Source organism: Chanos chanos, chromosome 5, assembly GCF_902362185.1.
Source record: "Chanos chanos chromosome 5, fChaCha1.1, whole genome shotgun sequence".
Classification (NCBI taxonomy): Eukaryota; Metazoa; Chordata; class Actinopteri; order Gonorynchiformes; family Chanidae; genus Chanos; species Chanos chanos.
The window spans coordinates 33,964,759-33,978,881 of NC_044499.1; the positions used below are offsets into that span (position 1 = coordinate 33,964,759).

Here is a 14,123-nt window from a genome sequence, read left to right on the forward strand (position 1 = left end):
ACATTCTATATTCATCAGCAAAAAAACCTCCAAAGAGCAGTACCATGTGATTAATGCATCAAAGCACTTACCTTTGTTCCATCTATTGGTTTACTGTCTGACTGATGATGTGCTTTGAATTGGTGCCTTTCTATCTGAGTCTCTGAAGTTGGTGCTCAATGCTGCCCTTTATTTGACCCCTAGCTCTGTGTGAAGGACTGTGTCAAAATGGAGGGACATGTGCTTCTCCAAACACCTGTATCTGTCCGCAGGGCTTCACTGGCAAGACATGTGAGACAGGTAAGACACTGCTGTACTCACTACAGCATTTCTAGAAAATTTACAATAGTTTAGACTTATGAATTATTAATGAAAGTCATTTGAGGCTGTTGTATGGCTAATGTGAAGTCCATACTCTTGTAGGTATCTGTTGGCATATAGTTATACATATGTGTAATGGGACAATGGGCCTCCATGCCGATTATGGATATGAATTGGTTCACTGTAATGTATGCAGTAAATGTGCAGTCGATGCTGTACTGGACTTGTGTATAGTGTCTTGTGTTGATTTTCACTGCCCCTTTCAATATTTTTCTCAGTTGCTACTTGTAGTCAGTATCTGAGAGAATTTTTTTAAGATAAAAAAGTTCAAGATTCAAAACATTAAAAAAGAAACTGAGCTTGAAGTGAGCTTGAAGTTTTCACGGCTACAGTGCCATCACAAGTGAAATATTTTTGATCCAGATCATTCATCTCGCTTCAAACATTGGCACCCTGTATGTTCACAGTTAAAGAAACGAAATATGGATTCGTGCTTCAAATGAAACATAAAAGATGACATAAAAAAAAAAAAAAACATTCACGGAAATTTCAGCCATTTGGCAGGTGGATTCTCTCCTGGTCATCATGTTATTGTACAGCAAAGTCAGTTCATTCGCCAACCAATGCGTTTTGTGGATGTTTTTATGGACTAGCTGTAATGAAGTTGTTACTGTTCTCCCTTGTCCAATTCTATGATAAATTGGACTAGGAGGGACCGAATTGCACTGGCGTTTTAATCAAAATGAAATGGAATCACAGTAGGTGTTCTAATCGAATCCCACAATATGATACAGTGTAGCAATACTCACAGAGATTAGTCCTGTTGTCCCCAGCGCTGGTTTCCACTGTTGTAAATTAAAACCTGCTCATGTGTTGTATGTTTTTGAGTTAGAAGCGTACAGGGACGAAGTGAATAGATATCAGGGATTTTGGTCTGCAAGGTTTGTCTTTATGTGGAGACATTCCACTCATCTCTGTTCGTATTGATTACACATAAAGGATCCTTTACGATGCGTCCCTGCCTGGCGCCTGATTGAAACTCAATTGCTTTTCTTTACAGCCTCCTCCAGATCATTCACTCAGGAAAGTCATTGCTCATGGATGCTGCTATGAGTCTGTCACTGTATCTTTCCAAAGAGATGTTCTAGACATAGCTTTAGATAGAATGCTTATTTTGTCAACAACTTTTTTGAGTTTTTTCTCTCTCTCTCTCTCGCTCTCTTTTTTTTTAAGAAACTGTTTTTTTTTTCCAAGACTGTTTTTCTTTTCTTTTCTTTTCTTTTTTTTCATGTAGAACTGTCAGACCCTGAAGACAAAACAAACAAACAGATGTTTTGCTGAGCTGTGGAACCTCACTGTCTCTGTATATTCTGAGAATGAGGGGAAGCTGTCATTATGCCTGGCCTGCGGCTTAAGCTATTTTTGGTCTGCGCGTTCCCAACTGTTAATCACCAAGCTTGATTGTAATTCAGACAGTGAACATTTTGGAATGACAGACATTTACAAATGCATTTACAGAGGAACTATGTGCAAGCTTACATAGGCTTCCTGTCTCTCTTTTTTCCTCTCTCTCTCTCTCTCTCTCTCTCCCTCTCTCTCCCTCTCTCTCTGAGCCACAGGTTCAAAAGGTTTGGTGGTACTTGTGGTATATATATATATATATATATATATATATATATATATATATATATATATGCATGAATATGCACTCTCAGTGGGGAGACCCATGTGTGCAGACACAAGGGAGAGGGAGGGTCCCTGCCTGTGTGTATGTGTGTGGCCTTATTCTGCAGGGAGGTGGGGGGTGGGGTGTGTGTGTTTGGGGCGAGTTGGGGGGGGGGGGGCAGCGGTTGGGGGGGTGCTGCCTCTATCCGTTGGGATAAGGCAGGGGTCCTCTCTGTCTATGAACCTGTCTACTTTATGACAGTTCCTGTCTTCACTCAACCTTAATATAATGTAATTACACTTGGTCCTTTTTATTTTTAATTTGCAAAATGTCAGACTTCAAATTGAGTACTCTTTCAGAACAGACAGGTCATTTCTCAAAAGCAGTGAGACTAAACTATATAGCAAATGTCAAGAAATCTGAATCATATTTCTTTGTGGGGTTCATTCTTTTAATGTAATTTAGTCTCATTTTGCTGTGTCTACAATATTTTAAACAGTTAGTGGTCTGTGATTAAACTTGTCAAAATTTTTGATGATGTCGACAGATCACTTCTATGCCGACATCTGAAAATGTTTTTGATATTTGTTGCAGTGCATAAAGATGGTATTGTTATTGCACGCATAAAGCAACTTTTAAGTCCAACAGGATGGTGATATTAATTTTTAATAGCATTTTTTGTTTTCTTAATTGTGCCATAATTAACTAAAGTGATTTAGACTGATGTCTCATTAATACAGTGTTTTTTGCTAACATGTGTACACAACATGCATAGAGGCTCTTGATCTCTTGGCTGTATGTGTGGAAGTCATAGCTAATCTTTCACAAGTTTGCTTGTTTTGTTCAAACACAAGAGTGTTTTCAGGCTTCTACTTTTTCATATGAGCTGCCACCGGCTGTTTCACAAAGCAGAGAAGACGCAACTCTTTCATATGATCCCTCTCCAAGTTACAGTTTCAGTGCAGGGTTTGTCTAAGACAACCCCTTCCTTTCATGTGTTCTCCCTTCTGGCAAACTCTGGTCAGTTCTGCTGCAGTTCAAAGTGGTGAACATAGACATACACTAAACTAGAGAGCGTGAGAGAGAGAGAGAGAGAGAGAGAGAGAGAGAGAGAGAGAGAGAGTTGTTGCAGGGTGAACTCAGGAGACTGTGAGAGAGAGAGGGAGGAGGAGAGACATGGGGGTAGGTGAAAGTTTAGGGTAGGAGAGTATAAAAGCACCAAAGAAATGTAAAGAATGAGAAGAATAAGAGAAAGAAAGAGGGATAGAGAGAGAGAGCGAGAGAGACAGAGCGAGAGAGAGAGAAAGAGAGAGGTTTCACTGAACATGGAAAAGCTTTCACACTCTTGCTTCTTGCAGCATCTTTTAGGTGTGCTCATGGGATGTTCTGACTGGCCAGTGACAGCTGAGGAGACACAGGAAAAAAAGTGATGGAGGGAGGGAGGGAAGGAGAACGAGAGAAAGAGAAGAGGGAGGGTAGGAGGAGAGAGAGCGGGAGAGAGAGAGAGAGAGAGAAATAGAGAGAGAGAAAAGAGAGAGGCAATGACAGATGCCAGAAAGAGAGAGGAGATTATCACATTGGGAGAAAGCAAAAAGAAGAGGGGAGAGGAAACAAGGCCACAGTTTGAGCGACAGATGGATAGAGAAAAGAGAGAACTTGAAGAGAGTTAGTGAGGCAGGAAAGACAGCGAGTGCCCAAGAGACTCCACCACATGTAGGCGTTACCGTGCTCTCTGGGAGGAGCTAAGATAGCACAATGACATCATCTCTGTTCACCGTCTAGAGCGACGCAAGCAAAGAGCATTTGCCACAGTGCAGTGACTGTCAGTGTGGCCTCTACTATGGCTTAATGCTTTATTCAAGACTTTAGACTGAGGACTCACGGGATAGCTGAATGCAGTAAATGAACACTGAGAACAGTGGATGTTAAATGCTTTTGCATTGTGTTTTAATGCTCTCTACTGTGCTGTGACCAGTATCTGTAGAGCCATCAGACAGCATTAAAAAGATATTTGGTTAAAATCCAGCAAGTAGTGTCTCACTTTATGCTATTAGTATGTTAGAGAAAGGGTTGTGTTTAATTTTTAATTATTTATTTATTTACTTTAGAGATCATTATCTTATTTCTGTTCAGTCACCGGTTTATTTTGGCATTTATCTATTCTCTCTTTTTTTTTTTGCTCACCTTCTTCTTTTTTTTGTGTCCTTTTGTTTTTTTGGTGTTTTTTTTTTGTTCCAAGCTGATTAACTACAGATTGATCAGAAGCTAATGATGACTAATGGTTGCCTGGGGCGATCGTTTCCGTGGTTATGAGTAGATGAAGGATGTAGCTAAAGCATAGGGACACCTTTTTATTCGCCTCTCAGCCTTTCTCATCACAGCAACAAATAGAGGAGTAACTCCTCCAGGAATGAGTATAAGAAATATTGATGCTACATTAGTGGAGGAGATATATCAATGCATTTGTGTGTGTGTGTGTGTGTGTGTGTGTGTGTGTGTGAGGGAGAGAGAGAGAAAGTTTTTTGCCTGTGTAAACACACTCTGGTGATACACACACTCTCTCTTTTTCTTCACCAAATACTGGTTCCATTCTTTTTCCTCCTCTGATGTAGAATAGGACTCTCTAAGATGAAGTTTGAATGAAATTATGTGAAAAACAAGTACCAAGTGTTTAAGTACATACACTTTGACATGTGACATTTGTTAGCTCTATTTAGAGTTTTGACAGAGGAGACGTGCACATAAATTTACTCTCTTGGAAGGGCACGGCGGAATGGGAACAGAAATAAAAATAGCGCACAAATAAAGATAGAAAGAATTGTTGGGGTCCAATGACACTGAGGAGAAATGACAGAAACACAGAGCCAGCAAAACATCAGTTCCCATGGAGATAATTAGTGGTGAGACAGTGCAGACGGTCTTGTTTTACTGGTGTATGGTGCATGACCCCTGATGCTAGATATAGCAAATTCAAACACAGACCAGCAGTGGGGAAAGTAGGGGTAGACATTAATTGTCTTTTAGTATGATTTTTCTGATCTGTTATTTCAATAGACTGGGATTCACTTCTGCTGCTTTTTGTTGTCGTTTACATTGTGAGGTTCTGTCAGTATATTAGTATGTGACTGACCAAGTGAGAATAGCTTTGCATTGCACCTTAGAGACCAGCAGTAGAAAACACCCCTTCATCACCTCTGCTGTAAAAACTAATGAGAGCAGCAACAAGACCATTTCACATCACTCCCAAAACCCTGCACCTGCAGATCATAGATCTTTGGGTTTTTTCCTCTAGTTGACAGTCAAAAATCTGTTTATGTGGCAATTTTGTACAGACTCAGTTGCACCCATTAATGGCACAGTAAATCAATGTTTGTTTGTTTTTTAGGTCATTACAGATATTAAGTGTTTTGGTGTTAATAAATAAAATAAGTCAAAATTAAATCCAAGTATGTGTTTGAAGAGCTGTCTTTGGCGCTGACGGCTATGTGGGTTATAACCTAAAAAGGTGAACTTTCCCTTTAAATGCCTTTTATATGATATCACACAAATGCTGCAACAGAGAATTTAGAGGACATTTTGACATCCCTCTGGTAATATACAGATAATCCCAGATAGTCTTGTGTGTGAGGCATATTATGTAATCTGATTAGTCAAGCATACACTGATACGCTGATCTCATGAAATAGAAACAGATTAAAGAAAGCACATTAGCCTTTCCTTATGCTTTTCTTTAAAGTCTCTCTGCTGAGACAGCTTCTTCAGATGAATAGAGTAATGGGTAATTCAGTGCTGCACTAGAAATGCAGTGGTTCTGACATTTGCTGGTTAAGAAATGGTTTTGGTTTTCCATTTGACTGGTTCAAAGAGAATGCGCTGATGGTTCAAAAATGTCTTTTGAATTTTTTTTTTTTGAACATTTAATTACAGAGAAAATCAGAGAGCTGTACAATAGGGATTTTTTTTTAAATTTTTTATTTAGCACTTGATGTCAAAATGATTTGAGAGATTATCTGTTATATTATGCTGCAGTCCATTAGTGAAATTCTGAGAACAGAAATGTTTCTCATTAAATATCCATTTAGTTGATCTGCTTTTCCTGTGAGTAAATGCACGTTCCAGTAGAGGCAAAAGGGAAGAATGTCTTTATCTCTTTTTTGTGAAGAGTCAAGATGATTATATGTCTATATTTCAAACCATCAGTCACCTCATTTTTGTACGGATTTTTATCAGATATCTTACACATTTTGGTTTCAGTAATGTGAACAGCTGATTATATGGAAGGGCATTGCGGTGCTATAGTTCCCATATACTTACAGTGTGACTGTGAATATTTGACGTGATATATGTATATTTATGTGAATGTTTCAGACGGTGCCTTACTCTCTAGCCAATCACTATGCATTTCTTCAGAATGGTCTGTTGCCACCGTTTTGAAGACTCTGGCCTGAGGCTGCATGCCCCATGAACCCCGGCATGGCCGCTTAAGCGCAGTGATCATGTCTTCATTACTTATTTAGAGTCTTGTGATGCAGGCCCTCCATCACGCTTAATTAGTAGCTCTTAATTAGCCCTCTTAGTGGCAGTTGGAGTTGTTTCTCAGAAGCTGCTTGTTATGGGTAAATGGCACATCTCCGAGGACCAGCAGGGACTAATCTTCTCTCATGATGTGGAGAAAGAAAGAGTTAGCCTTATGTTTTTGCTGGTGGAAGATATTTACAATGAGTTAAGAGTATCGTTTTTGTTGGTGGGAGATATTTACAATGAGTTAAGCATACATCTTTCATGCAACAAGAAGCTGGAAAACACAGCTGCGTCACTACAGCAGCATAATATTTACATGCAAAAGTGATTGATACATAGCTGGATATACTCTGTATTCATACAGCAGTACCTATATATATATTCTTCTCTCCTTTCTTTTTCAGACACGTATGCACTGCTCCTTAAAAACAACTGCACTAATGTATTATTATTGCATAAGCACATGTTGTCTCTTTGAAATGTACAGACTAAATACAATATGGTATTACAGTGTATTAGCTGTTTACATTGTACAGTTTAAGTTATATTTACTCTGTAATTGTATATAATATTAGATGGGACCTGCAGTGATGCATGTAGCATAGCTCTGGGTTATTTGGAAAGTATGTTTTTGCTTAATTACTGTGTGATCATTTCTATATTACTCTCACCCAGAATGCATTGAAGCATACTTGTAAAAGAGCTGTTATGGTATGCTTAATCAAGCCTGTTAAATACAGCTTTATGAGTTTCTCATTTAATGAGGAACTGACTGAGGGACTGTTTTGGTTGTGTTTAGAATTTTACACTACACATTTATTTCACTTCGCCTCACTTTAGAAGCACTGAATGTGAACCAGAACCAGAGTCAGTTAACAAGGCCTTGCAGAAGGTGCCTCAAAAACCGAAACGATTGCATTTACAATGGAAATGTTGCGTGTTCTGAAATGCTAGTGAGACTTCATTTCACAGAACTGCTCGCTGGCCTTCAGGAACTGTCTGTCACTCAAGTGAGGGGAGAGGTAACCCCTACACCCACCCGTGTCGAAAGAGGGCTTCCATAACAAGCAGAGCGAGGGAAGACACACATATCCCTTGTCCTCAGAGAACATCTTTAATAAAGCCTTTGTTTCTAGCTTGTCGTTCAAGATAACAACAGAGCTGTGACCATCTCCTTTATCCTCAGTCTTCATACTCTCTCTCTCTCGTCTCTAGTTTATTTTCATTCAGGTTTCCCTTCACCTATTAAGCAGTCTATGGCATTGCTGAGCAGAAGTGGAAGCATTCTGACTACTGTATATTGAGATTTGTATGTACGCGTAAGGCAGCATTCTGACTCTCTTTGTCAGTGCAGACTCAGAGATCATCTTCTAGGACTTTGCAGTGCTTAATGCTGAAAAGCAGATGACTTTGGCCCAATGCGTGGAGAGGTGCAGGCTAAAAAAAGGTGTTTGTGTAAAGGTTCAGTAAAATTAGATTACCATTGCTTTTAAACCTAGACTTGGAATTTCAGCGGGTAAACTTTTGTGTTGTCGACATAAAATATCCTACTCAGGGTCCGGGAGAGCGTTTGACTGATTTGGTTGTAAATGAATGTCTGTGTAGTATGAGATTTGACATTCTGTTACCTTGATTAAAAAGAAATGTCCCAAAACTTTGACTTTCGTATTTGACATGGTGAAAAGGTGTTCATCGTTTGACTGTGCTTCATTGCAAATATTTTTTTTTTATACTTCAGTAAAAAATGAGATGTAGTTTTCTGTATGTGAGAATATGGTGTTGAACAGTGTTATTTGTGCTCTCAGATTTTTCCAGAATATTTTTTGTCATTTCAAATTGGAAAGAAAAGAAAAACATAATCGTTGTAGTTATTTGTCTTTCACGCTATTTCACAATCTGCTTAGAAGGTCGTAGAAGGTCAAGGTTACAAATGGCATGAGTTCTCTCTCACAGGAGCTATTCTGAGAGCAGCTCAGGCCATCCCTAAGAAAATCATCAACTCACAGAACAGCATTAACTCATCAGTTGGATTTGAGTTCTGGCACTAAAATATTTGAACACCTAGTCCATTTTTATCGTTTGCGTCAGACCAAAGCATGAATGACAAAGCTGGAAATAGTTTGTGTCTGTACATATTTAATATTTCATGGTGGCGGAGTTATTATAAATAGTAAGGAAAGGACATGCCTCTCTGTTTTTCTTGACGGCGGTCTCATGCAGGCAGGGGGGAGTATCAGCAGATTCAGACTGCTTTATACTGAGAAGTGGGCATACTGGCCAGACAGCTTTTCAATTTCAAAGCCTGTCTGCTCCGCCAACTGAAAATTCACCAGCTACAAAAAGCATAAGAGATTTCACCCTATTGAAGCGAGAGAACATTCTTTTAAAAAAAAAAGAAAAAAAAGAAGTCATTTTCGTTGTTTTCTAGTTCACTCCTTCTCTGAGTGGATAAAGAGAAGCTTGTCTACTGAGATTGTGTTTCGTGAATAATAAAGTGTCATGGATTGAGTTTGTAAGCTTTTTCTCAAAGCCCATGGAGTTCCTTAGGCAATCATAGATGGTGTACACTTTGACAAAAAAAAAGAAAGAAAAAACAAATGAAAGAATAGTGATGAAAATGATTGACCTGAATAAACAGATAACAATACATTTTACAGAAGGTCCCTTATAAAAATAAACTGGTTGAAAATAGATGTTTAGAAGCAAGCTTTTTTTTAGGACAAACTGTGTTACTCTAGGCCACATGTTGATCTTTTGAAGACAGACTTGAAGTTTGTGATTTTTCTGAACACTAAATTTGCTCTTGGTGATGCCTTGAATTACACATATTTACAGATACCTCAATCTAAGCTGTATCACTCAGATATTACGAGATCCCAGCGTGAGGATTTTTGTTTCCAACTGTTTCAGTGATGTATGACCGGTGTCTGATCAGGATGATTTTTTTTAAAAAAATGACCGCCGCCTCATTAGCCAATAGATCTTAATCCTTTTTCCTCATGTGACGGGCTAAAATTAGTTTTCGCCTCGATTGGAGCCCTCGTCTGCCACGGCAGGCCGACAAGTGAATGGAGTCATTTTCATAATGACTGGACCTTGATAATACATTGGAGTGAATGAGAAAGAAGCCATCAGTGACTATATGGAGATATTTAATCATTGTAAAACCCCCTCGGTTGCCATGTTTGCCCCCCTTCCCAGTGTAATCACCAGCTTATCCTCCCTCATCTGTCCACCGCTGTCTAATTAAATATTATTTTAAATATTACTACCCTCCCCCCCCCCCCCCCCCCCCCCCCCCCCCCCAAAATCATAAATCCTGTAGTTTCAGAAGATATTGAATTTGGCCCCATTCCCCTCATGAGAAATGAGTTGCAATTTTGTGGTGTGCTGAGTCCGGGTGTAATTGGTTTAGAGGAGGCAAATGACGCAGTGATGTTTTTTAGCCTCGAGGATAAAAGATAATGTACAAAATTATACCACGGGGGTATTATAACCATGTCATATGGATGTGTCCGTGTAGAGTGAGTGAGCCTGAGCCGTGCGTCATTCGTTCAGATGATTACTGAGAGGTTATGGTTCCCCACTGCATTGATAAGCATCTCCACGGCATTGACTTATCCTACTCAGCTCATGTGTAAGCTCTAAAGTTAATGCAAAGAACAAATCTTATAAAAAAAAATCAGCTGTGTAAGTGTTGTAAAAGTGTGCTTTTGAAAAAAAAAAGTGACAATAGCCACTGGATGTTTCTGTGTTTATCCTCATATGATCAGTATAACTGTTTAATCAATTAGGTTGCATTATTTTTGGTTCAGAGTAACATTGTTCAGTGGAAACTGAAATATTGAAGCTCTCTTGACCTGATACTTCAATAGCTGCTGGTTCAGTTCTCAACAGTCATTAGACAATTAACACAAATGAATCTGTTTTAGGGTCTTATTGTCAAAGGAAACTAGGGGCAGTAATTCTCTTAAGAGGGAGGTACACAGTGTGCCAGTTGCCAGTTTAATTAGTGATAATTAGACAGTTAATTGAGGTGTTGTTTTAGTTTAGTAAAACATGGTTGGAGGTAGAGCTAAATCACCCATTTTATCGTGTGGGACAATAACCACTGAAGAATTTTCTCATTTCTCAGTTAGACTCATTAACAAGAAACCCAGATTGGTTGTTTAACTTTTTTAAAATTTAATTCCAAGCCTGTCCTTCCGTATCCTTTCTATTTGTATCATTCTGACCACACTGTAGATGATTCAAACTGAGAGGAGGTCTGAATAGTCAGATAGGTCTGCTACTGGTGGCATCTTTTGGTAGAGGCATTTCTAAACTTACTCATCGCTTTCTGTCCCTCTCTCAGATATTAATGAGTGTTCAGAAGGCTTTGTGGAGTGCGACAGTCGAGCCACTTGTGTCAACCTTCCAGGCTGGTACCACTGCGAGTGCCGAGATGGCTACCACGACAACGGGATTTTTGCCACCAATGGTGAATCCTGTGAAGGTGGGACAATGCTTGTGTCTACACAGTAATATCACCCTGACTAACACACACACAGACACACACACACACACACACACACACACACACACAATGTGACAGTGCCTGTATTAAATGCGTTGTTTGCATAGGTGTCAGTTATTAGGAGAGAAGATCTACAATGAGAACAAATGATCTTCCCTCAGTATCCTGGGGCTGGGGGACAGAGAGAGGCAGAAAGGTTACTTTGATTCAGCGTCCCCTGAAGCAGCTGCATGCTCTAGTCAAGGGCAAACCAGCAGGGCTAAGCCTTAGGTTGTTTTGAACCTGCTAAACCCTGTTACATGTCATATTTTTCTCAAATGTCTCATCAGGGACTCAGAGTCTCTCGACCTCTTGTACATCCCTCTCTCCCTCTCGCTCTCATTCTTCTTCACTGTCTCTCTGTCTCTGTCTGTGTGTGTGTGTGTCTTTCTCTCTCTTTGTCTCTGTCTGTCTTTCACTCAGAAGATGTTCTATCACACACACACACACGTACACACATATATGTATGTGTATATATATATATATATATATATATATATACACACACATACAGGTTGATTATCCCTTATCTGAAATGCCTGGGACCAGAAGTGTTTCGGATTTTGGATTTTTTCGGATTTTCGAATACGGTCATGCGTCGCTTAATGATGGGGATACAATCTGAGAAATGCGTTGTTAGGCGATTTTGTCATTGTGCGAACATCGTAGAGTATACTTACGCAAACCTAGATGGTATAGCCTACTACACACCTAGGCTATGTGGTGTAGCCTATTGCCCCTAGGCTACAAACCTGTACAGAGACGCAGTACACATGGGATGTATGAGGCTGCTGCTGGTGTAACGCCGGATACTGTTTTACTGTAAACTTTATAAGGTGAAAGACTATACTCTAAAATAATGATTAAAAAGTAAAGTACAGTATATAGGCTTCATAAACCAGTAACATGGTTGTTTGTTATCATTATCAAGTATTAAGTACTGTACATAATTGTATGTGCTATACTTTGTATGACTAGCAATGCAGTAGGTTTGTTTACACCAGCATCACCACAAACATGCGAGTTATGATGTTATGACGGCTACGATGTCACTAGACGATAAGAATTTTTCAGCTCGATTATAGTCTTATGGGACTACCATTGTATATGCGGTCCGTCATTGACTAAAACATTGTTATGCAGCGCATGACTGTATTTGAATACACATAATGAGATGCCAACAGAGCGTCAGAGCCTCACATGGGCAAGTGAGGTCAGGTGTAGAATCTTCCACTTGTGGCGTCACATTGGCGCTCAAAAGTTTCGGATTTTGGAGCATTTCAGATTTCAGATTTTTGGATTAGGGATGCTCAACCTGTGTGTACTATACATATGTGTATATATATATATATATATATATATATATATATATATATATATATACACACTCACACACACACACACACACACCTCTACTCTGCCCCCTGAGCACTAGGGGTGAAGAACATTTTCAAGCAACGTTTTCTTCTTTATCTCAGGTTATCTCAGAGGACAGAGATTTGTAATAGCCTAATAGCTGTGCTTAAAGGCAAGAATCATCACTGTGACATTTTCCCATACTTTAGGCGGGTGATAGCTGACTCTGCCGTGCTCCTGGAATGTTCTGAAATGAGTGCCAACTTGATTGTGACAGGAGTCAAAATCAAAGATACTGTGCTGGCATCCTTACTGGCAGTGGCACTCAAATTCTTTGCAGAAAAAAAAGCTGTCACTTTTCGTGGATTCAGAAGAAAATATTGTTGTACTGGATAACAAAGCATTTGAACAGGTTTTCTGGGAGGTGATGATTCCTTCAAAGATGCATTTGGATTGTACTTTTGTAACTTGACATTTGATTGAACTGGAGCATTTGCGCACTCTTTCATATGCCTGTTGGTTTTGAAGAGAAACAAGCAAACTGTCATATTATTTCACAATGATTTTTTTCTCTCTCTCTCTCATTCTGTTTTTTAGATATTGATGAGTGTAAGACTGGTAGACATACCTGTAATGCAGACACTGTGTGCTTTAACCTGGACGGTGGTTACGACTGCAGGTGCCCCCACGGGCACAACTGCACCGGCGACTGTATCCATGACAACAAAGTCAAGCACAATGGGCAGATCTGGGTGCTTGAGAATGATAGATGCTCCGTTTGCTCATGCCAGGTATGGTGGGGATGATGGAAAATATGACATGAAAATCTATCATAACTGCACAGCAGACATAATATCTGATTCCTATTTTCATCCAAATTATATTACACTGCCTGTGAAAGGTTTCGGGAGACTTTGGCTTTTTCAGTTTTCTGAGTAGTATCTGATTTCCTGTTGGTAATTTTCAGTTAAATAAGCAAAACATACCTGAAAAGGTTTTGTTAACATAAAACAACTATTTACTAATACTTTCAGTATATTTATGGAATATACCTTGAGTTTCATGTTCATCAAAGAGTTTCTTTGATATGAAGAGTAGATTTTGCTTTAATAGTGATTTGACATTTCTCTTTTTTCCAAATTGTTAAAAACACATGTTGAAAGTTTTGGCCCCAATGGTAGTCTAAATACTTGAAAGGTTGCCACTGATGAGTGCTGACGTTACAACAAGGGTATAAAATGAGGGGGGTACATCATCACTCCCAAGTTAGTGCTTTTGTCAGTTATTCCTTAAGTTCTGTAGTTTTGCCAAAGCTAAATGGGAAGATCTAAGCAGCTTTCTATTGAAACATGTCAGTATGTAAAAAGTGATGGTTATTTCTATTGAAACATGTCAGTATGTAAAAGGTGATGGTTATGCTTACAGACAAATAGCTAGGTGTCTTCAGACCTCTGTATGTCCAGTGTCCTCACATCAAAGTTTATTTTGCCACAAACGTTCCACTTCTATATCCTGGTAGTCCATACATTTGCATTTTTACTGATAGTGAATTAATGTTTAAAGTGGCAGTGGTCACTTGCCAGTTTTTTTTTTTTAGAATTTAACTGCGCTAAGAGGTTTCCCAGTAATGCACAGGACAAGAGAAAAGGATCCCTCTCACACATAAATAGCAGAAGCTTCCACATTCAAGACATTACTTCCTTGATGATCATTGGTAGTGTTAAC

The 14,123-nt window shown here is 39.2% G+C and overlaps 1 protein-coding gene across 2 annotated transcripts in view; it reads left to right on the forward strand.

Moving 5' to 3' along the window:
- Positions 1 to 14,123, forward strand: part of nell2a (neural EGFL like 2a) — a 60,619-nt gene that overhangs the window by 38,411 nt on the left and 8,085 nt on the right. For both annotated transcript variants that reach the window (XM_030773967.1, XM_030773968.1), the window contains exons 15-17: positions 184 to 279; positions 10,842 to 10,982; positions 12,996 to 13,189. In XM_030773967.1, the coding sequence (XP_030629827.1) occupies positions 184 to 279; positions 10,842 to 10,982; positions 12,996 to 13,189 (431 nt within the window). The remainder of the gene's footprint in view (positions 1 to 183; positions 280 to 10,841; positions 10,983 to 12,995; positions 13,190 to 14,123) is intronic.